General features: G+C 44.1%; 1 protein-coding gene across 1 annotated transcript in view; it reads right to left on the bottom strand.

Moving 5' to 3' along the window:
- Nucleotides 1-10,850: 10,850 nt before the first annotated feature.
- The window catches only part of LRRC74A (leucine rich repeat containing 74A), a 30,709-nt gene continuing 15,743 nt past the window's right edge, over nucleotides 10,851-25,816 (bottom strand). The window contains 5 exon segments of the mRNA XM_048855576.2: nucleotides 10,851-11,113; nucleotides 11,116-11,474; nucleotides 20,402-20,487; nucleotides 21,276-21,383; nucleotides 23,764-23,907. Of these exon segments, the coding sequence (XP_048711533.1) occupies nucleotides 10,851-11,113; nucleotides 11,116-11,474; nucleotides 20,402-20,487; nucleotides 21,276-21,383; nucleotides 23,764-23,907 (960 nt within the window).

The raw sequence follows: 25,816 nt of genomic DNA, 5'->3' as shown, positions 1-25,816 counted from the left end.
CCTCTTATTCTCACAGATACACTCATTCACCCTCTCTACAGGTTTTGTCTCTTACATATATGCCCCCTCTAGCTCCCTTTTACACACATTTTCTCTGACACAGCTGTTTCTTTCTTATTGTTTTTCCCAAATTGTCCATTTCATTAAAAAAATGTTTTTGTTGTTTTCCGAGGTCTTATTTTATGGCTATAGGCATTCTCGTGTGGATAGTGATGGGGACACAGCCACATTTCTTCTGCTCATATTCACACTGTTTTGTATTCTACCTTTTACCTTTCTTACCTTTGCTTTGTGTTCCCGCACCAGTGGGCTGTTTAATGCTGCAAACCTTTCCGTAATGCTGTTTGCACTGCTGAGGTGGCTCTGTGAAAAGGGACTGAAAGAAAGGAGGACTTTGAATAGGCCAGTCACTGCTCCCCCATTTCACGCCACCTTGCAAGCCAAGCCTGGTCTTTCACACTTAAGGTAGCAAGATCAGCCCCGGGATGACTGGGCTGGGGCCCTTCTAGCTGACACCTAGAAAAGTGTTCCACTTAGAGGAAGGGAGAGTCACTGTGGCAATGCTTTTCAGGGAGGAAAAAGCAAAGGAGATCCACAAGGGGATCTGAGGAGAGGCCTTGGGCAGGAGATTGTCTGCTTCAGAAGGGTCTAGTCTCTAAAAAGAGACCAAGCGACAGGCACAAAGTTCTTGGTGCTAGTATTAGGGCAATTGCTACTGACATTAACTCATCTCTCCAGTGTATGTCCAGGCTTGAGACAGCCCATGGCATCTTCTGACTTTTGATACTGATGTGACACCTAGTGGCCAAGACAGGAAACTGTCCCTATGTATGTCATAAAAATTCCTGCAAAACAGATTTCAGAGTATTTTTACCCCTCAAACATAGAAGGTTAGAGTTGGAAGGGACCTCCAGAGGTTATCTAGTCTAACCCCCCCCAATCCCCAATTTTTGCCCTGATCACTAAATGGCCCCCTCAAGGATTGAACTCACAACCCTGGATTTAGAAGGCCCATGCTCAAACCCCCACTGAGCTATCCCTCCTCCCAGCCATGTTAGTCTGTATTCACAAAAAAGTACTTGTGGCACCTTAGAGACTAACAAATTTATTTGAGCATAAGCTTTCATGAGCTACAGCTCACTTCATCAGATAGCTCACGAAAGCTTATGCTCAAACAAATTTGTTAGTCTTTAAGGTGCCACAAGTACTCCTTTTCTTTCTGCAAAACAGAATTACTCAGTTCCACTAACAAGACTGTGTGTCTCAAGGCATCAGGAAGTAAGGGCCTGAAGTTTAGGTCTTCCATTCTGGCTATGATTATTAGTAGTAGTTTAATGTAGCACCCATGATGTCCTAGGTGCTTTCCATCCATACAAGAATAGATGGTTCCTGCCCTAGAAAGCTCACAGTTTCAGGCCTGATTGACAGACAGATTTTGAACTGGTCTAACTGTTTCAGACAGGGGTGGGATTATTTTTTATCAAAATAGCTATACCAGTACATCCCTGGTGTGGATACAGTTATACTGGTATGAAGGTACAAAGGTGCCTCATACCTGTATAACTTATTTCCCTTCCTGGGGATGGGGTGGGGGTATTGTACTGCTTTAACTATACAGCTATAGTTAAAACAACACAACTTTTGTGTGTAGACAATCCCTAAAGAAGGACAGACAGACATAGACTGAAGTTAGAGATTTTCTCTACAAATCAATAAGCTTCACTTTAGTCACATACATGCCAATGCCAATTGTAAACGCTTCCCCTTTTACTACTTCATTGCTCAAAGCCTCACATTCTGTCCTATACATCATAGAGTCCTTGCAGAAAGCAGGATTTAGGTTTTAATTTGTATGGAAAACATTAGATCTTTATTTTCAAATTGTTTTTTAATTTTTGTAAATCTGTTAAAATTTTTGCAATTGCAAGAAAGTAAAAATAACATTCAGATACTACTTGTTATTTATCAAAACATAATTACCATAAAAGCCAAATCTCATAACAGATTTTAGTAATAAAATGATAATTTTTCCTGGTATTTCATGTAAGCATAATGTACTGCAATCAAGCCAGTGCCTCATTTGTCTTGTTCCGTCATCACGAGTCTCCTTCTTCACTGGTCTCATTTGTGCCTACTATTCTGGGGGCTCTTATTAGGCCTTTAGTGAAATTTTTCTAAAAAGGTCTTGATCCTGCAAGTGCTGCTGCTCCACGACACTCATTGACGTCTTTGGAAGCCAGCTCTTAGGCCCAACTTGTTTAATTTTCCTTCTTTATAGATTCTAATGGTTGAAATTTCATTGGGTAAAAGGAGAAACAGACTCATTTGTACATGTGTTAAAAGAGTACTCAGCCTGGTGCATTTTGAATACTGAAATCACATCTAGTCCTTCTAAGCTTTTGTTTGTTGCGTACCCACATTTTATACACATTAGGCCTGATTCTCCTCTCATCTACACTGAGGTAAATCAGGGAAATTCCATTAAAGTCAGTGTATTTACAGAGGAGTAAAACAAATAAAACAGGTTTAAGTAAGAGGAGAATTGGGCCCATTATGTGTTTATGTGTATATATAAATATATATGTACACACTCACTGAGGGGGCTGGGAGGGAGAGAGGACTGCATAGGTAACATGCATAGTTCTGAAAATTTCATTGTATCTGCAGAAATGAAGCTCAAGACACAGAGGGGGCTGGGAGGGAGAGAGGACTACATAGGTAACATGCATAGTTCTGAAAATTTCATTGTATCTGCAGAAATGAAGCTCAAGACATCAGTCTCCTGAATAGCATCATCAGTTGTTTTACATATTTGTTAAACGTCACAAGATAACAACAAACATTTTTCATTAGCATAAACTAAAATGTCCTTCTGGCTCAGAACTCCTGCTTCTGCCACTTCCTTCCTTTGAAATGTATCATAGAATCAGAGATGAATATTACCTAGTTGCTCCCATCTTTCCATTACCCCAATCCTTCACCACCACCCACTCCCTGCTTGGGTAAGAGGGGCAATGTTCCTTACATGTTATTCTCTAGGCTCTGTCTAATCCATCTTTAAAAATCCCAGATTCTGAGACTTCTGTCACTTTCCTCTACAAGACAAGTCTACAGACCAATACAAGGTTTTTCAACTATTTCCCACCTTTGGTCTCCAAACCATCCTCTTATTTTGTCTCCTGTGAGCCCATATCCCAGAATCTAGATGATCTGGTGGTCCTTTCTTGCCTTAAACTCTATGATTCTAATCCTTTGTACTGTTTCAGCCCAAAAGACCAATACATGTTGTATTATTAAGTTCATTGTAGCATACGCCGTGGACAAAAAATAGAGATCTGCTCAAAAGTCAAAATAGGTGTAAAAATTCACAAAGAAATAAGTACAATTATTTCAAGCTTGTTTCAAAGTTTGAACAAAAGTTTAATGTTTTTACAAAAAAAATACAGAGGACTATGGGAAGTGCCATTGACTTTAGGGCCCAATCCCAGTGCCACTGAAGTCAATAGGAATTTTGCCATGGGGCCAGGACCTGACCCTAAATTAGCAAAGCTTGCATGCAGGTACATATATTTTAGTTTACCCTTTTATGAATATTTTCTCCCTACACGTTTCTGTGGGAACAAGCTGCATATTCAATAAACCCAGTTTCTGCAGCAATTTACATTCAAATGTTGGAGCACAGGTCCATCAATGGCTATTGGCCAAGATGATCAGGGATGCAACCCCATGCTCTAGGTATCCTAAGCCCCTAACCATTATCTTGTTGCATTGGAGAGGCTGGTGTGTCTCAGTGACCCTCAGAACTACATTGTCCAGAGTCTTGTACTTCAGGTAGGGCCACCCTTGCTCTACCAGATCACCACAGGTCTGAGGTGAGGTTCCAGACAAAGCATGGTCCAGACTTTTCAAGACAAGACCATAAGTAACAGTAGATGGTACTACCTGTGACTGTGTACCAGAGTGGACAGCTATACCTGGCTTCCCCTGGGAAGTTCTCTCTGGTGGGCCAGGCAGTTAAGCAGATATGCTCATCTCCCCAGCTTGAAGGTATATGGCAAGAACTGTGTGGACAGCCCAGGCCATCAATTTGGGTGCAGTAGGACCTGATGGCCATCCACTGCATCCAGTTTTGTCTCCAGACATCACAACATTGTCATGCCATTGAATTGAGACAGGTCTGGATGAGAGAGTGAGAGTGACTCTCTGCAATTTTCCCTCACTTAAATCCAATTCACGCGCTAGTCATGATATCAACTACTCATCCCCACCTCACATAATGTGGTGATAAGTGAGCAGCAAAGCAGCAGGCATGGATACACTGGAAGCTATAGCTACAGACTTGCACATAGGTGGCTCAGGGCATAGGCTCACTTTTCACTGGACTGAAGCAACAATGGAGTTTGGCAGCCCCTTGGGTGACTGAGCAGTCCTATTTAGGATCACACTGCTCCCCTCCATAGTATGAGAAAGGGGCTAAAAAAGGTGCCCTAAACATTGTCTGCTTCACCTTAACCCTGCTCAGCATACCATGGCCTATGGGAATTGTGCTATAGTGGTTGAAAACCACACAAAAAGACAAAAAAGACAAAGGTGACACCACTCACCATTGATGCTTGGATTGCGCACACATTAGTGGACTGCATAGTAGCAGATAGACCAGAGAGAAGAACAGCTCTAGTTGGTAGAGAACTGGCCAGATGCAACATCCAGACAGCAGCCCTGAGTGAAACTCACCTAGCTGAAGAAGGACAACTCACTGAAAAAGGAGCCAGATATATCTTTTTCTGGAGTGGCCATAGTAAAGAAGAGCAATGTGAAGCTGGTGTTGGGTTTGCCATCAAAACACAGCTAGTTAGCAAGCTTACACATATTTCATGCTAATGAGACTTCCGCTGTTTGGAAAAAGATGTGCAACTATCATCCTATGTACCCACCATGACGAACCCAGATGTGATCAAGGACAAATTTTACGAAGACCTGGGGTTTCTTATTGCAGAAGCGCCAAAGGCAGACAAGCTCATCATCCTTGGTGACTTCAATGTAGAGTTGGCGCAGATTATCCGGCATGGCCAGGCATTATTGGAAAAAATGGTCTTGAAAAATGCAACAGCAATGTGCTCCTCCTGCTGAGAAAATGTGCTGAACATGACCTCCTCGACACCAACAGTCTTCTGTTTGTCAAACCACAACAAGACATCTTGGATTCATCTATTCTTCAAGCACTGGCATCTCACTGACTGCCTCATCATCAAGAGAAGAGACACACAGGGTGTTTGAGTGACAAAGGCCATGAGAAGTGTTGAATGCTAGATTGATCCCAGGCTTGAAATCTCCAAGCTGAATATTGGGATACATCCTAGTAGGCAACCACAAGGTAAAAAAACAACTAAAAACTTAATGTCTCCAAACTGAAACAGCAGAATGTGAAACAAGCTTTTCCTGAAGAACTGCACAACCAACTTGTAACAATTGATGCAAACTCTAATAACATTTAGAAAAATTGGGCATCTTTTAGAGACTGTATACTCGACTGCATCCAATACCCTCTGTTCCATCACACGTAAACATCTGGATTGGTTTGATGAAAACGATACTGACACAGGGGAACTATTGAATGAGAAACATCGGTTCCATAAAGCACTTCAACATCTAAGAAGCCAGCCTTCAACAACATCAAGAGGCCTGTCCAATGCAAACTTAGAAAGATGCAAAACTCATGGCTAAGCAACAAGGCAGATGAGATGCAATCCTACCTAGACAGGAATGACATGAAGAACTTCTATGATGCTCTGAGGGCAATCTACGGGCCACAGTCATCAGGAACATCTCCAATACTGAATGCTGATGGCACCACACTGCTCTCTGATAAATAAAAGATACTGAACTGAAAGTGAGCAGAACACTTTAACCACATCCTCAATCAACAGTCATCTATTAGTGAAGAGGCAAATGATCGACTGCCCCAGATTGATATCAACATATCTCTTGCTGATCCCCCAATGCTGATTGAAACTGTGAAAGCAATTAACCTGCTGTCAAATGGCAAAGCACCTGGAGCAGATGCTATACTAGCTGAAGTCTACAAGGCCAGAGGCTCACACATGGCTCTGAAACTGACTGAATTTTTCCAATCAATGTGGACTCAAGGAACTATATCGCAGGAGTACAAGGATGCATCCATCGTCCACTTGTACAAGCAAAAAGGCAACAGACAATCCTACAACTATTGGGGCATCTCCCTGTTGGCAGTAGCCGGCAAAATTCTTGACAGAATTCTGCTGAATCACCTTATGCAACACATTGAACAAGAGCTCCTGCCTGAGAGTTAGTGTCGCTTCAGAAAAGGACTTGGGACTATAGAAATGGGGTTTGCAGCTTTTCATCTTCAGGAGAAATGCCAGGAACAGAACTCCAACCTGTACATGACTTTCATTGACCTGCCAAAAGCATTTGATACAGTCAGTCAGGAGGGCCTTTGGAAGATCATGGCAAAATTCGGTTGCCCGGATAAATTAATCACAATGGTTCATCAATTCCATGATGGCATTCTTGCTCGCATTGTGGATGACGGTGAGTCATCCGAACCGTTCCCAATCACCAGTGGAGTTAAGCGGAGCTGTGTGTTGGCTCCAAATCTCTTCAGTATGATGTTTTCTGCCATGCTTACAGATGCTTTTTGTGACTGTGACACTGGAATTGGCATCAGATACCAGACTGATGGCAAGCTTTTCAATTTGAGGAGACTACAGGTGAAGATGAAGGTACAGGAAGTCACTGTTCATGATCTTCTGTTTGCTGATTACTGTTCCCTGAATGCCAGATCTGAGTCTGACATGCAGCAGAGTATGGACCATTTCTCTTCAGCTTGTGACAACTTTGGTCTTATAATCAACATCAAGACAGAAGTGATGTACCAGCCTGCACCAGGAAAGCCTTATATACAGCCTACTACCACAGGGAATGGCCAAACCCGCCAGGCAGTGGACAAGTTCACCTACCTCAGCAGTACACTGTGTGCAGTTCACACTGATGATGAAATCAATGCCAGAATTGTCAAAGCAAGTGTGGCCTTTGGCAGACTACATGCACATGTGTGGGAGCATAGAGGCATTAGTCAACAAACAAATCTGAAGGTCTACAAAGACATCATATTGCCAACTTTGATGTATGCATGAGAAACCTGGATGGTGTACAGTCACAATGCTATGAAGCTGAATCACTTTTACATGGGCTGTCTGAGGAAACTGATGAGGATAAGATGGCAAGACAAGGCCCAAGATACTGAGGTTCTCATGTGGGCAGACATTCCAAGCATCCATACTCTGTTGATGAAATCATAGATGAGACGGATCTTAAACATAAAAAAGAAGCTTACAAGAAGTGGAAGATTGGACAAATGACCAGGGAAGAGTATAAAAATATTGCTCGGGCATGTAGGAATGAAATCAGGAGGGCCAAATCACACCTGGAGCTGCAGCTAGCAAGAGATGTTAAGAGTAACAAGAAGGGTTTCTTCAGGTATGTTGGCAACAAGAAGAAAGCCAAGGAAAGTGTGGGCCCCTTACTGAATGAGGGAGGCAACCTAGTGACAGAGGATGTGGAAAAAGCTAATGTACTCAATGCTTTTTTTGCCTCTGTCTTCACGAACAAGGTCAGCTCCCAGACTGCTGCGCTGGGCATCACAGCATGGGGAGTAGGTGGCCAGCCCTCTGTGGAGAAAGAGGTGGTTAGGGACTATTTAGAAAAGCTGGACGTGCACAAGTCCATGGGGCTGGATGCGTTGCATCTGAGAGTGCTAAAGGAATTGGCGGCTGTGATTGCAGAGCCATTGGCCATTATCTTTGAAAACTCGTGGCAAACCGGGGAAGTCCCGGATGACTGGAAAAAGGCTAATGTAGTGCCAATCTTTATAAAAGGGAAGAAGGAGGATCCTGGGAACTACAGGCCAGTCAGCCTCACCTCAGTCCCCGGAAAAATCATGGAGCAGGTCCTCAAGGAATCAATTCTGAAGCACTTACACGAGAGGAAAGTGATCAGGAACAGTCAGCATGGATTCACCAAGGGAAGGTCATGCCTGACTAATCTAATCGCCTTCTATGATGAGATTACTGGTTCTGTGGATGAAGGGAAAGCAGTGGATGTATAGTTTCTTGACTTTAGCAAAGCTTTTGACACGGTCTCCCACAGTATTCTTGTCAGCAAGTTAAAGAAGTATGGGCTGGATGAATTCACTATAAGGTGGGTAGAAAGTTGGCTAGATTGTCGGGCTCAACGGGTAGTGATCAATGGCTCCATGTCTAGTTGGCAGCCAGTATCAAGTGGAGTGCCCCAAGGGTCGGTCCTGGGGCCGGTTTTGTTCAATATCTTCGTAAATGATCTGGAGGATGGTGTGGATTGCACTCTTAGAAAATTTGCGGATGATACTAAACTAGGAGGAGTGGTAGATACGCTGGAGGGCAGGGATAGGATACAGAGGGACCTAGACAAATTGGAGGATTGGGCCAAAAGAAATCTGATGAGGTTCAACAAGGGTAAGTGCAGGGTTCTGCACTTAGGACGGAAGAACCCAATGCACAGCTACAGACTAGGGACCGAATGGCTAGGCAGCAATTCTGCGGAAAAGGACCTAGGGGTGACAGTGGACGAGAAGCTGGATATGAGTCAACAGTGTGCCCTTGTTGCCTAGAAGGCCAATGGCATTTTGGGATGTATAAGTAGGGGCATAGCCAGCAGATCGAGGGATGTGATCGTTCCCCTCTATTCGACATTGGTGAGGCCTCATCTGGAGTACTGTGTCCAGTTTTGGGCCCCGCACTACAAGAAGGATGTGGATAAATTGGAGAGAGTCCAGCGAAGGGCAACAAAAATGATTAGGGGTCTGGAACACATGACTTATGAGGAGAGGCTGAAGGAACTGGGATTGTTTAGTCTGCAGAAGAGAAGAATGAGGGGGGATTTGATAACTGCTTTCAACTACCTGAGAGGTGGTTCCCAAGAGGATGGTTCTAGACTATTCTCAGTGGTAGAAGAGGACAGGACGAGGAGTAATGGTCTCAAGTTGCAGTGGGGGAGGTTTAGGTTGGATATTAGGAAAAACTTTTTCACTAGGAGGGTGGTGAAACACTGGAATGCGTTACCTAGGGAGGTGGTAGAATCTCCTTCCTTAGAAGTTTTTAAGGTCAGGCTTGACAAAGCCCTGGCTGGGTTGATTTAATTGGGGATTGGTCCTGCTTTGAGCAGGGGGTTGGACTAGATGACCTCCTGAGGTCCCTTCCAACCCTGATATTCTATGATTCTATGATTCTATAGGCAAGCTATGTCACCAAAATGTCAGATGAGCACCTGCCAAAGATCTTTTATGGTGAGCTAAAGGAGGGAAAGTGCTCTCACGGAGGCCAAAAGAAATGTTTCAAGGACTCCCTCAAGTTGTTCTTGGGGTGGTTCAACACTGACCCAGAGTTTTGGGAAGATCTCACTCTTGATCGTGCTACCTGGCACAGCCTCATCCATGCTGGTGCTCCAGTCTATGAGCAGAGGAGAACTGCTGAGGCAGAGCAGAAGCACCAGCAGTATAAATCTCACAATAGCAGCACATCTGCTATTAATCAAGCAACCCATAGCAGCATCTATTGTTTAATTTGCCACAGGCAGTTCAAAGCTCAAATTGGCCTGATCAGCCACTCATGTGTTCACAGAAACCAAACCAACCAGTTATGTCATAGTCATCTTCGAACTCTAAGCAACAACAACAACAAGCTTCTAACTGCCAGAAGCTGGGACTGGACAACAGGGGATGGATCACTCAATAATTGCCCTGTTCTGTTTATTCCTTCTGAAGCACCTGGCACAAGCCACTGCCAGAAGACAGGATCCTGGGCTAGATGAATCATTGGTCTGACCCAGTATGGCCAGTTTGATGTTCTTTGCAACCACAAGGGCTACAGACCAGTTTTTTAATGCCAGTTTAAATTTTGCAGTTTTGTGACTCCCCTCACAATGAAAGCATCTTCGGGCCCCAGCCTCGGTCTCAGTCCCAAGGTTGAGAACCACTAATACATTTCACTGTTAGGAAGTTTGCACTGCTATGTAACTTAAATTTTCTTTTTCTTGACTGCATCCCATTACTCATTGTTACATCCAGTAGGAGTGTTCTGAACTATCCCTGTCCTTAATCGGGGAGCAAGGAGAGCAAATTGAAGGTACCCTCATTCCCATCAAATGAGCACATGCAGGGCACCCACATCCCAACCAACAATCACATCCACTTGAGGTACCTGAAATCACCTAGCATTCAAGGGGAGCACACCCAGGACACTCCTACCCATCCAGCACTCTAACCCAGGGAGCACTGTAATTCAAGGCACTGTCACTACAACACCCTAACTAGGGGAGCAAACCCAGGGTACCAACAGCTCACCCAGCACTTGAGATTGTGAAGCATGCTTACCTATTCCATCTAACTTGTTCATCAAAGCATTTACACTGTGCTCATCACTGTGGTATCTGACTGCCTGAACCCCAGGTTCACCTTTGTTTTGTCATCACTTCAGCTTCCAGGTGACCGTGAGCTAGAATGTGGAGTTCCACTGTCCCTTATGGTGCTGGGTATTATTTCCCCTCACCTGAGTGTGTGAGAGGTGTGAATTTTAGTAGCTTGCATTTGGTTAGGTAGGGCATTTCTGTAGCACAGCACAGATGAACTGCAGTGAAAAGGGGATAAAAGAAAGGGGATGGGTTTGTTATCAGGAAATAAACCACACACATCCCTATGTACTATCACCCTCCGAGACCCCCATCACCGCTTCCCTGACCCCTTATTGGGCTGGTCATTTCCCATCACCTCAGTCTTGTCATTTGGATGACTTAGCACTGTGCCCATGCTTCTGTGGTGATAAGGCAGCATGACAGATCCTGGCCAAGTAGTGGGACTCATGAACAGAACTTCTGGTCTCCCGTGGCATCACCCTGTAAGAAGTGGCATTGTCACTAGACTAGGCCTTGGAGTATGTTTCCAGGTCAGAGGTTGCTATGCTGTACTGGGAGTGGGTTTGGGCTTCTGAGATGCTGAGCTGGGGCTGGGAGTAGAATTTCACTTCCAGGTCAGAGGTTGAATGCCCCGTGAGGCAGAATGTGGTTCACTCTGGGACAGCTGATGGTTGGAGGGGCCCTTTTGCTCACTGAATGCTGGCTCAGCAGAGTTCTGGCTGCTTGTGGATTCCCTGGTGGTGGCTGGTTGGCACCATGAGCTGAGAGAAGTGGTTGAAAAGTAGGCAGGGTCAGACCTGGGCAGTGCCAGTGGCTTCTGGCCAGAGCACATCACCAGGGAACTGCGTGATGTGACCATTTCCACAGCACTCTTGAAAGTCTGCAGCACTCGCTCACTCTTGTGCTTCTCCTTCTTCTGCCGTGACTCTTTCCTCCTTAGCTGCCACCACTGGTCTCGTACCATCTGCTTCTGTGTGTCCACTAGGCTCCTATGCAGCAAGAGACAGTGAAGAAGGGGGGACAGAGAAAATAGGAAGTAAACAGACGGTCACTGTGGTTGTAGGACATCCATCTGTTCCCTCAGGAAGCAAAGCTCTACAGTTAATCAGGGCAACTTGCTGCTCCCTATTGCCTGGGTCCATTCTCTTTTCTGGCCAGAGGCAGGAGGCTCTAGATGCTGATGAGCCCAAAACACTATCTTGGATTCGTCTTCTCGTGCTTTGACTGCCTTTGAGTCATACACTGTCAAGATCTTGCAGAGGCTACAGCCCCCACACATCGGAGAGGGTCAGTATACTGTAGCCTATGCTCTCTGTGCAGCGCAGTGTGGAGGCACAGGCAAGCGCTGTGGGATTCTGTCTGGACTGGAGCTAGGTGAAATTTTTCAGATGAAACTTTTTTTCACCAAAGGCAGATTCTGATTGACCAAAACATTTTGTGAATTTGTATTGAACTGGCTGACTTGTTTCAGTTAAAAAAAAATCCCCAAAAAGTCCAAAAATGTTTTTACTTTTTGATTTGAAACAACTTTTTGTTTAGAATTTTATTTAAAAATTGTTATAAGTTAAAAAAAATTGAGAATAAAACATTTTATTTGGGGTCAAACTGAACTTTTTAAGAATTGTTTTGTTTAAAAAAAATTGTTTTGGGTCAATACAAAATGATTTTTTTTCTGGTTTACTTACCAAACTGACAAATCAATTAGTTATCCACACAGCTCTAGTATGGATAGTCTCCGCAGCAGGTAGCTAACTGTAAGTGAAAGTTACTCTAGATAAGCAATGTAATGATATCAGAGCACGGGCGGTGATTTCAACCTGCTCCTACTAGACACACTTTACAACCAGACAATTTTCTGGGGAAGTTTTGGTACACTGGATAAACTGGTAATATGGAGCTCAAAATTTAATTTAATGCAAAGAAGCCAGAAGAAAATGAAAGCTAGTATAACTGTCCTAAAGACTCCAGCCCCCAGGTGGTCAGGCGAGGGCCACAAATGCAAGAAATTAGCAGAGATTGTTTAGAATCTCTTCCCACTTCCTGTAAACCCTCTTCCCACTTCCTGTAATTCAGTCTGCCCACAAATATTTCCCCATCATAGTCCTGAGGATCATCTTTGCTTAGAAAAGTTAGAGATGTAAATTATCTATCATGTCCCATCTAGTCTATCCTAGTGGGAGCAGAGCCAGATTCTTCCCTGAAGACTATTCTGTTCTAGAGCTTAATTCAGACCTAGTTCTAAATAACCCAAGTGATGGACCTGGGCCTTCTCTTGGCAAGGAGAATACGCCATAATCTGAAATTTCACCCTTCGGAAATGTTTCCTGCAAATCACCATATAGTTTCCTTTTTAGAAGAAACATCTGTGACGTTGCACCCCATAATGCTTTATGGAAATATGCTTATGAAAGTAAATATGACATAACTGGAATATGTTTTATGCTAGATATGCCATGTAACATATCTCTGCAAAGGTTATGATCTAGTGGATATATTCATCCTATTTGTATGCATGTATCATTTTTGTATTCGAAGCTATGAATATTAGCTATGTTCTTGTTTTATTTTAAGTAGCCTCAGTGAAGCAGTTGGTCAGCTTCCTGAGAAAAAACTATTCTCAGTAAGTGCCCAATCAAGAAACACTTAAGCTAACAATGAACTTAGAGACACCAATCCACATCTGAGCTTTCCCAGGAATGTGGCCTGGCTAGTAAGGAACTCAGTCATGCATGGACATGTGACTTGCCCATGTGACTCCAAAACTCCATCTTGGAGCTGGATTCTGAGTAGGCGAGAGGAGGGGGTCTCCACCCACAAGAGAAAGTCTATTTAAGCCTCTGGGAGACTCCTCCATTTGGTCTTCAGCTGGCTCAAGAGATAGCCTCTCCACCCCCAAAGGATACCTGAAAGAAACTGGAAAAAAGGACAGTAACCACAGGAATATGAGTGATTGCTGGACCCAGACTAGAAAGAGGTTAGTCTGTAAGAGAAGCTTACTGGAACATCTGTGAGGGTGAGATTTCAGCTGTAATCACTTTCTTACTGTATTAGGCATAGACTTGCATGTGTTATTTTATTTTGTTTGGTAATTTACCTTGTTCTGTCTGTTGGAACCACTTAAATCCTACTTTTTGTATTTAATAAAATCACTTTTTACTTATTAATTAATCCAGAGTATGTATTAATACTGGGGGGGGGGGGAGAAACAGCTGTGCATATCTCTCTATCAGTGTTATAGAGGGTGAACAATTTATGAGTTTATGCGGTATAATTGTATAAGCTTTATACAGGGTAAAACGGATTTATTTGGGGTTTGGACTCCATTGGGAGCTGGGCATCTGAAAGTTGGAGACAGGAACACTTCTTAAGCTGTTTTCAGTTAAGTCTGAAGCATGTGGGGGATGTTGTTGAAATCTGGGTCTGTGTTTGTAGCAGACTAGTGTGTCTAGCTCAGACCAGGCAGGGCACTGAAGTCCCAAGCTGCCAGGGAAAACAGGCTCAGAGGTAGTCTCGGCACATCAGTTGGCAGTCCCAAGGCGGTTTCTGTGATTCAATCTTGTCACAACATCATCATTTTAAAAAATAGAAATAAAAACCACACCTTCTGTCTGAAACAGTTTTAACCAGGGGTTGGCAATGTGTCCGTACATGGACACAAGTGTCCATGGTAAAAAATTTTGAGGTCAGTGGGGGGCGCTCACCTCGGGTGGCTCCCTACAAGTAGCTCTCTGACCCTGCTGTTGCTGGCAGAGGCATGGATAGGCAGCTCTGCCCGCTGCCTCCGTCCCCGAGCGTTGACTTTGCATCTCCCAGCAATTTGGCTGGGAACTGTGGCCAATGGTAGCGAGGCGGGGGGCGGAGCCTGCAGACAGAGGCAGTGTGCCTGCAGAGCTGCCTGACCACTCCTCCACCAGCAACAGCAGGGATGGGGAGCTGCCCGAGGTGAGTTTAGAGTGAGGATTGTGCAGCTTTAGCCACACATTTCTCCATGAAGCTCAGTTGGATAGTGGGGTTTGGATGGGATTAATGCTAAATATGCATTTAAAAATGCTTTAATTGATTTTTAAACCAGAAAATAAGTTAGAATGTAATTGTGTTGTTAAAATAAGGAAAAGGAATCACATCACCTGTAAAGAGTCTGGTATGTCTAAGTTTGCTGCTTGCAGATGCTATAGCACTAAGAATTGTCTTCAGCACTTAGAGCCTGACCTCAAAGCCCCTTGAAGTTTATGGAAGGTTACCCATTGATTTTAGTGGACTTTGGATCAAGTCCTAAGTGAACTCAATAGAAACCAGTTTCTGCTCGGTTGTAAATCATGATTCAATAACCCAAGGGCAACTTTAGACTATACACATTAAATTTTATTTTGATTAACATTCAACGATGAAATTCTTTTCCTTATCCAGCCTTAAAAAACAAGTGGAAATTGGTTTGCAATTTCTGGTGCTGGGCTCCAAAGTTTAACCAGTCGTGTTAACTTTCACTGCTTTCATGGTTCCCACCCAAAAACTCAGGAATGCAGATTTTCATTAGAAAAACTTTGGGCCCAATTCTGCCAACATTTACTCGTGAGTAATTTTACTCATTTGTGTAGTTTCATTTAATTCAACATGAGTAAAATTATTTGCAGGCTGGTTTCCAGGATTATTATTATTTATTACTTGTATTATTCTATGGCTAGGATGCCACACACCAGATCTCCATTAAGCCTTTTTTCTTTTCTAATACAGCTCACCACTTCATCTACAATCAGAACCCCATTCTACGTAAGCTTTCAGAAGACTGCACTGTGCTAAACAGAGTAGCTTCCTTTGAACTCACAGCCTTTTGCAATTGGCAATTTTAGATAAACCGCTAACATCATTTGAATACAGAATATTAAATATTAAAAGCTAGCAATTGTATTTTTCTAGCTGTCCCTTCCTCTGCCATGACGTATATGTTTTTCTAACAAACAATTCATCACTATTGTGTCATTTCAGGAAGAAAGCCAAGTAACTAGGCAATTAATCCAGTAATAAAATAATTTATATAACAAATTATACATTGAACACATCCAGGCTCTTGCTATGCCTTGAAACAGATCTTGAAGTCACAGAGGAGAGTAATTGCTTATTTTAAATAATAATACTTTGCACTTGTACAGCACCTTTCAGCTAAAAATCTCAATGAATTTATTATTATTATTATTATTATTAGCTAGCTAGCTAGGTTACTGGTTTTTTTCAGTGTGGAAAATTATGTGCGCTATTTTACGGGTTGAATGATTGAATGACATAACCCCCCGCCAATGTCCGTCACTAAGTCCGGTAATTTTGTCAAGTGTCTGTCGCACAACATGGTGGTGCTGACCTCTAGTCTTACCTAGTTTTATTATAAGTGACCCATAAAATTCCTAGAAATGAAAGAGTAAAATAAATATTTTCTCTGTGATTTCAGATTGTTTATTTTGTGCATTTGACTGCACTATGGGTACAGTCAATTTCACTGATTCTCTGTATAGTCAATCAGGGTCTGAGCCTGCAGCCATTTACTGCCAGGCCTAGTGATTACTACTCTGAGTAGCACCATGGGCCTGGTTCTCTGCTGCCCTGTATCTATGTAATCATTTACACCTGTGCAAACTGAATGTGAAGTGGGTGTAACATACTATAAAATCACCATGCTAGCATTCTAACACCTCCTCTACCCCCACTTTGCATTCAGTTTGTATAGACTGTAAACTCTTTGGGTCAGGGACTGTATTTTTGTTCTGTGTTTGTACAGCACCTAACATAGTTGGGTCCTGGTTCATGACTGGGACTTCCTGGCACTATGATGATGATGATTAGTAATAATAATAATAATTAATTAATTAAAGTGTAGGGCAACAGAGGATCAGGTCCACTGATTTCAAGTTGTCCTACTCAGGCTACCTTGCACTAGGCCTGGCAGTAACTGCTTGAAGGATTGGATCCTTTAGTTTGTCAGTTTGCATTGTCATTTGTGTGGATCTTTCACACAGCAACAGAGGAGAGATGAGGCTTTCAGTTCATTAGCTACAAGGTTGTTCTTGTAACACAAGAACCAGCGGTCACCCGATGAAATTAATAGGCAGCAGGCTAAAAACAAACAAAAGGAAGTACTTCGTCACATAACGCACAGTCAACTTGTAGAACTCATTGTCAGGGGATGCTGTGAAGGCCAAAACTGTTACTGGGTTAAAAAAAAATTAGATAATTTCATGGAGGATAGGTCCACCCATGCATAGGTGCCGACTCTGTGGGTGCTCCGGGGCTGGAGCCCTCCCACCCAAGCTCGCTTCCACTCCACCTCCTCCCCTGAGCGCGCTGCTTCTCCCCACTCACTCCCAGCTCTTGCGCCGCAGAACAGCTGTTTCCCGTGGCAAGCCTGGGGGGGGGAGGCGCAGAACACGGCGCACTTGGGGGAGGAGGCGGGGCCTGGGTGGGGATTTGGGGAGGGGTCCAATAAGGGCAGGAGGGGCGGAGTTAGGGTGGGGACTTTGGGGCAGGGGCGGAGTAGGGCCAGGGGCAGAGTAGGGCCAGGGGCGGGGCCAGGGGCGGGGGTGGTGTGCAAGCTCCCACTGGTGCAGAAAAAAGTTGGCACCTGTGCACCAGTGGGTATTAGCCAAGATGGTCAGGGACCATCGCTCTGGGTGTCCCTTGCCTCTGAGTGCCAGAAGCTGGGCGTGGACACCAGGAGACGGATCACTCGATAATTGCCCTGTTCTGTTCATTCCCTCTGAAGCACCTGGCACTGGCTGCTCTGGGAAGGCAGGATACTGGGCTAGATGGTCCGTTGGTCTAATCCAATATGGCCGTTCTTATGTTCTTTTTAATTAAACATTAATTTCCTCTCCCCCTCATCACCTCTTCACTATTCAACCCACTCAGTGTCCACACACAGAAATCCCTAGCTTCAATTCCAATATTCTTACGTCTCATCTTCCTAGCATTCAACCCATTGCCTCCACATAGCAAGATTTGAGGGGATTATTTAAACTAGGATCTGGGGAAGAGTTGACGGCAGCAGAGAAGCTCTTAGGTCAGACAAAGGCGTCTGCTCGGGATAAAGGTATGAGTAAGAGAGAGGACAAAATTTAGTGGAGGAGAGAGAGATTGAGAACACCAAGGTAAATTATGGAAAAGTAATAGAATTATGATGATAGTGATCTAATGCTTGGAGATCGGTCTTGTGTTGAGTGTGACTGTTGCCTCAGTTTATGGCTTCATTGCTTGTAAGAGTTTGCATTGTTGTGAGGAAATACACTTGAGCAACTTTAACTTTAAGTCAATGGAGTTTTTGGATGGGAATTTTGGTTAGGGCAGAAGTAAGACTTACCAGATAGTAATTGCCAGGATCATTCTTCTTTCTTTTTTTGACAATTGATTCCTCCATAGCTTTTTTCCAATCCTCTAGTATAGCAATTCCCCAGTTGTCCAACATTTGTTAGCAGCACAGTCAATTTTTAGCAATTCCCCAAACATCCTAAAGTGCATTTCATCTGGATCTACTAATTTGTACCTGTTCATATTTTCCAAGGTATTACCTGTTTATCATTTTTAAAAGGTCTCCATTACTTCTTAGTAATTGTCAGACCTCTTTATTTTTCTTGTTAAAGACAGATTTTAAAAAGCAATTCAGTATCCCAGCAATTTTAGGTCTGTCATGGATTTCATCCCACTCCTGCCTTTCTAGTATATCTTTCCTCCTGGATATAATTGTTTAAACCAGGGATCGGCAACCTGTGGTACATGTGCCAAAGGCGGCATGCGAGCTGATTTTTAGTGGCACTCTGCTGCCAGCAAGGGTCCCAGCTGCCGGTCTGGGGTTCCGTCCACTGGCCCTTGCCAACCGGGGTCCTGGCTGCCGGCACCGCTCAGCCCGCTGCCGGCCCAGGCTTCCGTCCATCCAGGCCAGCAGCGGGATGAGCGGGGCTGGCGGCTGGGACCCCAGACCGGCAGCGTGGGCGGCAGACGGAACCCCAGACCGGCAGTGCGCTGAGCTGCTCAGCCCGCTGCCGGTCTGGGGTTCCCGCTGCCGGTCTGGGGTTCTGTCTGCCACCCGCGCTGCCGGTCTGGGGTTCCATCCACCAGCCCCTGCCAGCCGGGGTCCTGGCTGCCGGCACTGCTCAGCCTGCTGCCGGCCTGGGGTTCCGTTGCGGGGGCCCTGTAAATGTAACATTTATTACTGGCACAAGAAACCTTAAATTACTGAAGACTTGGCACTCCACTTCTCAAAGGTTGCCGACCCCTGGTTTAAACCCTTATGCCTCTTAATCCTTTTGGCAGCATTAAGTGTGGCTGCTCCCCTCTTTAATTCTCCTCTTGCCTTCAAGGTCCCTGTATCAAGGCTGCTAAGATCTGTCTGGTGGTGTCTGCACAGGACTTCATTTAGACCTCTACCACACTGCTCCAGAAAGGGGGCAATAGTAGCATATAACTCCACGGGACTCCTCCATTACAGCCCTCCTTCTCCTTCTCCCTCTCTGCAAATAAGTGCAGCACTCCCACATTGTGGAGCAAGATGTGCTGGTACCTGGCCTCTCATGGAGCTTTCTTCTCTCCACTTGGTCAACAGGACTATACTCCAACCTTCACAAACCTGTCCCAGACATGCAGGGGAATGTAAGCTTTATTTTTTAGATTCAGTAGCCTTGACTATCAAAAGTTCCCCATTCCTCTACTTTCCCAAGCCATAAGTCACTTTGTTTTAGCTTCTTTCCCGCACTTATCCTTCCACCTTTCACCAGCTGACCTGCCTCCTGTCTTCTCTCCTAAGGTTCCTCCTCCTCCTTTTCTTTAGGCTTCTGTGCTGGCTGCTTCTCTTTTAAATTACTGATTTAAAAGGTGAAAGAAGAGAAATCAGGATTTTAAACCAGTTTAATGAACCTTCTCCCTCCTCCTAGATGCCTGAAAGACACTGAGAAGGCCATGAAAAAACTGTCTGAGGTGGGAGCGATCCGGACATCAAAGTTAGATCTGTCCCATCTCTTAGCTATATGTGTGACAGTAACACTATGGCACATGAAATAGACCCAGCTGGATAGACTAGATTAACATTTGCAAAACTGGCCCATCTGCTTCAGACCTTAAATCTAGACTATAATATGACATATTTAAAATCCATGGCAGTGTTTGAAGAGTGAGGATATTCTGGCAAAATTATCAGAGCTTTGAGATCATCAGTCGCATCTTAGACTGCAAATCTAGGGGCAATTTCCTTTCCCAGGACAAGTGGCTTGGCCTGCAGCTCCGAACAGCCTTGGAATGTCCGACCACTCAGACTCTCAGAACTTCCACACTACTGCTAAAGGCTGATATTTATTCAGAATTACGGAAGGCACTGTGGTTTGAAAGCAGGTTTGTGCGGAAGACCGGGACCCCTAAGAAGAAGGATCATATAAGGAAGCAAAGAAATGGAGGTCTCTCAGGATGGAATAGAGGGTCTGAAAGCAGAGATTTGCTGCCTTTATGGAATCTTCTTCTGGGTTTCAGAGTGGAGGGTGATGCTGAGATGATACCTGGAGAGTCCATAACTGTCACACAACAACATGTGCAGCACTGAAAATGCCATTCCATTGTGAGATTCATGCCATTTCACGGCAGGCTTGGGAAACATGAGGGATTTTGTGGTATACGAGAAGAGTGCAGAAAAATATAGAAGTTCTGGCCTGGATCAAAAGGGTTGCTACGCATGCAGCTGGTAATCTCACCTCTAGGCTACTCAAAAAGGCAGTCTGGATCATGTCACAGAGTAGGAGGGATCCCTGAATGACCAATGCCATATGCCCCAGCTGTGTCCTCCCCTCCAGAGTGAACTAGCCTAGGTTCATTCAGTATCAATCAGAACTGAGACAAATAAAGAAAAGAAGAAAACGAGAGAGAAAGCAAGTGCGGGAGATGCTTCACTCACCTGTAATCCACCATCCCTGTCCGGTGCTGGTCCAATTTGTGCACCAGTTCCACAATCTGGGCTCGATCTAGTGGAATTCTTGATTGCTGGTGGGAGAAGGGAGAAAGGAGATTTTGATTATCTCTCCTCTTGTGGCTCCCAGTGGCTGAAATACAAATGGTGCCAGACAGCGTGGCTTCTTTGCACAAAGAACTCTTTTTACCAGCATGAGAAGCAATCACTATTTAATAAGTAGGTGAATAGCCTGGAGCAATTAGAAAGGGAGGGGAGAATTTTAGCAGGTGGCCAAATCCACCTTTCCGAGCATTCAAGAAAAAATGCAGTTGTTTTTTGCACCCTTTCTTTGTCAGGTGTAAACAAGATTAAACATTGAACTGTGGATGTTTTCTCACAGGCAGTGTTGAAGTGATCACCATAGTTGGGGCAAAGGAGGGATTTTTTCCTCAGGATGTGTTGGCAAGGACTGAAGTGGCTTTGTTTTTTCCCATAGCACTGTGCAGAGATCATCCATAAAGATCCAATAGACATATTCCACACAATCAGTCTCCTTTCATCATCTATGTTTCTTTTAAGTACCCTGGAGGAACCAAGATAGATGGGAGTTGGTATACTGGGATTTTACATGGTTAATGTTATTCCAGAATGGATCCATGGCTATTTTGCCACCCACATCATATATTAGGTCTCATGGCATTTCCTTTGTGCCTCATTCAGGGATAAGTGTTTTTCATGACACATGTGGAGTTAGCCTAGTGGTGTGAGCTTCCTCACAGAAGGGCTCAACCAGTATCAGCTGGAGGCTTCAGCAGTGTGAGCTTCCTCATAACAATACCCTACCCTGAGAAAATTAGAAGACACTGTTTCTGAAGCACACCTGCATCATGGCTTTCCGGAATTCTGCCACAGGGATCTTCATACTTCCATCTTTGTCCATGTTCCTAAAGAAATCCCAGAGTCTCAACTTGCGTTCATCCAAGTAGTTCTAGGAGAAGCAGAGAAACAAAGATAAAACTGAAATAGTGTTCAGTAACTGCCTCCATCACTTCCTTAGGGAGACTATTCTGCAGTCTAGGAGTACTTGTGGCACCTTAGAGACTAACCAATTTATTTGAGCATGAGCTTTCGTGAGCTCATGCTCAAATAAATTGGTTAGTCTCTAAGGTGCCACAAGTACTCCTTTTCTTTTTGCGAATACAGACTAACACGGCTGTTCCTCTGAAACCTGTTATTCTGCAGTCTGGTATCTTTCTAGGTATTTATACTGTGCTCATTATTGTGGTATCTGAGCTTCTAATGCAGTGCTTCTCAAGCTATCTGATGTCGGGGACTGGCAATTTTTTTCCCCAATGTGCGCGCAGACCAGCAGCCGATGGCTCGCGGACCGGCACCGGTCCGTGGACCATCACTTTGAGTAGCACTGATCTAATGGAGCCATTTGTCCTGATTTTCAGGCTAAATTTTCCTTTGCTCAGGCTCATCCAGTTCTTCCTACTTAGACCCCATTGGAACAACCCTAAATAATTCTTCTATCTCCTTGCTCTTTATCCTTCAAATATTTATATATGATTCTCAAGTCCCCACCACACAAGTCATTGTTTGATCAAATGATAAATATTTAGTTCTTTGGATGTATCCTCCTAAGTCAGTCCCTTCCTCCAGGTGCCTGATCATTTGTATTGCCCTTCTCTGAACTACCTCCAGTCTGACAATGTCTTACGGGCCCCAAGGAGTCCAGACCTGAATGCAATATTCTAGGAGAAATGAGCTAGAGTGCCACTGAGAAGTGAAGTCAGGAAAGTAACTGAAATACTTCTCTGATGGATTGTATTTACTGAGGGACAACCTATCCTATATCCTCAATTACTGAGGGACAATCTACACTCATTACTATATTTGCTTTCCACAAGCTACTTTTAGTATAACTTTTTATGAGTGATGTACTTGAATATTTGGATGCTAATATTTAAACTGTATTGTTAAATTTATCAGCCTTAATTTGGGATATTGCAGATTATGTATCATCTGTATTTTATTGTTTTTTAAACCAAACTTTGTAGTTTTGGATAATTTAAGCATTATACCCAGATGTATATAATTTTAACATTAGCTTTAATAATTTTTTTTATTCCTGATGTCATGTAGAGAGGGAATAGCATTTTCTTGCTGTAAATTGTGGTGCTTCTGCACATGCAACCCAAAACAGCTTTGTCTATTTTTGATACCATATTCTGTTGCAAACACGTCGTCTTTGCTGTTCATTCTCATCCCAGGTCTTTGTTGGCCGCCAAGATCTGTACACACAGTGAACAATTCTCTGTGGCTCTCACCACTTCTCCCACCTTCAGTGCAACTAGCTGTTCCAAGTGCACCCAGGCTGTACACTAGGTCTCCTAGCACCTTGTATAGATCCCAACACACTTATTCAAAGCCACATATAGTGTTGCAAAGGCTAACTGGATAATATTCTGCTTAGACACTAAGGAATGCAGCCAGGTTAGCAGTAGCAACCTGGTCATGAAAAAAGTTTTATCCAGATCACCAGGTTTCATTTTATGACATCGCCACCTGCTGTCATTTGTAGAAATTACAGGCCTTTGAAAATAGCCAATTATATAAAGTTTCTGGCAATCTTTGTTAATAAATCATATAATATCTTGTGTAGCTTAATCCTGAAGGCTCCAAAAATGTGACAACTAGGGGTCCTATTAAGTTCAATTGGGATAGTGGGGGTTTGTGATGATCTGAACTGAGCTTCACCAGCATGTTTCAGACAGCTCATCTGACGGTTAGACAAGGAAGCAGTACTGTCAGGGGATTATAGAATAGGACTGGGAATCAGAAGAGCTGGGTTATATTCTCAACCCTGCCACTGACTTGCTGTGTGAAATTAAGCAAGCCATTTAACTTCCTTGTGCCTCAGTTTTCTCACCTGTAAAACAGAGATAATACTAACGCATTTTTGTAGAGTGCTTTGAAAGCCTTGGATTAAAGCTGTCATCCAAAGTCACAGAATTAGTATTACTAATGATTTTTTAGTCACTAATGACCTGAATGAGATTCAAACCATCAGACTAGAGGTTAAAAAGAAGTTTGTAGCCTATTCAGACTCCTGTGAGCCATCCAATCCCCAGCCATGTGTTTCCCCTAAAAACCAGAAAGATTTGTTAAGTAATTCTACATGGAATTTAATGTGTGGCTATGGAATGCTCCATTTCACAATACAAGAGGAGACTGCATGGCCTCTTCTGGAGGGTCCTGACTGGATGAATTTTCTGCTGAGAAGAAAGCTCACCCCTCTCTGCAGTAGCCCGGAGTTTGTGCACTGGTGTGGAGAGACTATGGAACCAATCTGGACTACTTACCTGAATCAGCTTCATGGGGTCTGGACGCTGTTCAGGCTTCTTGGAGATGAAGCCTTGAACCCCACCATAGATGACATCTAATTCAGGGTGCACCTGACACACCACATCCAGCAGCTTGAGGAAGCTTCCATTCACAAGCACATTCTAATGTAGGGGAAAGAGGACACTACATTCAGCACAGGCATCCCAGCCATATTGTCCAGCCTGCCTTGGTGTTTAATGAAAGTAAGAAACCTCCTGTATTAATGAACCCCATCTTATGTCAATATTAACTATTCTCCCTTGGGCAAATAGTTGGATTCTCTCTTGGGAAAAGGACTTGCTTTATTTGCCACCAGTTCTATCCAAGTCTTAGTTGGATGTCCCTGAAATGGACACAGGCTGTGCCATTGTGCCAGAGACATTGTGTTATCTTTTTATGTTGTTGTTGCTGTTAAACTATGATCTGTGACCATATGCCTCATACCTTCTCTCCTTTAGTGGATCCCACTGCGGGCCCAAGACTCTCCAGTGCTTCAGCCTCTGAGCATATATTCCCTTTCTTTATCCTCACCACCCATCACCACTGCTGATACACAAAATTTACTTCTGTTTGACACAAGACAAATGCCCATCAAGCTGAAACACATCTGCCACCTTGCTCGAATAGTCGGTCATCAGCGTGGTCCCCTCCCCACTTGGTCAACATATGACCTGTTCATTATTGCTTGGCTTTCTGCAGAAAAAATAATATTAAAACTGTGATCTAAAGTCAAAGGGGTTAGTTTCCCCAATAATGCCTCTTTACAGTCCTCCCTACAGGGACAGGGGAATCTGGGAGGGGTTCTGGGAGCTGTGAGGAGCCGTGGCAGACCCTCCACCTGCCCTGGGCGGAAGGCCCAAGCAGCCCCCCACCCAGTGTCCCATCCCGCCACGCAGGGCAGGTGGAGAGACCCAGGCTCCCCATAGCTGCCAGTGTGGCTTTCCCCGACCTGGCTCTAGCAGGGAGGGGGCAACTCAGAGCTGCAGCCTTGCCCTGGTAATAGCCAGGCGGGCAGCTGTGGGGACCCGTGGTGGACCCTCCACCTGCCCTGGGCATGGATCCCAAGCAGCCCCCGCCCAGTGTCCCTGCCCCCCAAGCACCCGCCCAGGGCAGGGGGTAGTGGATCCGTGCCGCGGTTCCTCACAGCTGCCCACCCGGCTCTTACCGTCAGAGCCCTGTGTGGATACAAAATTTGTATCCGCATCTGCACTGCTATCTGCAGAAATGGTCCATGGATATAAAGCGGATACCCACGGTTTTGCAAGGCTCTAAGTATGTAGTGCTGGTGAAAGGTTACATATCGGCAGTATCTGGAGACTAAGAGTTTGGTTTTCAGAGACGCTGAGCACTTGCAGGGCCCACTGATTTTGATGGAGTAGTGGGGGCTCAGCATTTCTGAAAATCAGACTTACCTCAACTATCCCCAGAGCAGGCATAGCAAGAACAGCACTAATACAATATTCTGTCTTAAGATTTTATAGCTACCTGTAGGGGGTAAACCTCAATATGATGCAAAACTGGTTATTAATGAAATCATTATAATTGATTTTTATTATGTTAGGTTATTATAAACTTGTCTTTGCCTTTACTGAAATTTTAAGAGACAATTAAAATTATGTTCATACACATGATGCTTGGATAATATGATTGCTCAAATGCTTGTTAGTTGCTTATTTAATTATATAAAACATCAAGCTAGGTAAGGAGATTCCTGGAGGCCTCTGCTTTCTGTCAGTGTGACAGGCTTCCAAAGCTCAAGGAAAATAACACCATGTTTATTACCCCAAGTGAAGTTACCAAGACTCTTTTCAGAGTAACAGCCGTGTTAGTCTGTATTCGCAAAAAGAAAAGGAGTACTTGTGGCACCTTAGAGACTAACCAATTTATTTGAGCATGAGCTTTCGTGAGCTACAGCTCACTTCATCGGATGCATACCGTGGAAACTGCAGCAGACTTTATATATATGCAGAGAATATGAAACAATACCTCCTCCCACCCCACTGTCCTGCTGGTAATAGCTTATCTAAAGTG

The sequence above is a fragment of the Caretta caretta genome, chromosome 6 (genome assembly GCF_965140235.1).
Source record: "Caretta caretta isolate rCarCar2 chromosome 6, rCarCar1.hap1, whole genome shotgun sequence".
Taxonomy (NCBI): Eukaryota; Metazoa; Chordata; order Testudines; family Cheloniidae; genus Caretta; species Caretta caretta.
Note: the sequence above shows the minus strand (reverse complement) of the source record. Positions and strands in the feature narration are given on the sequence as shown.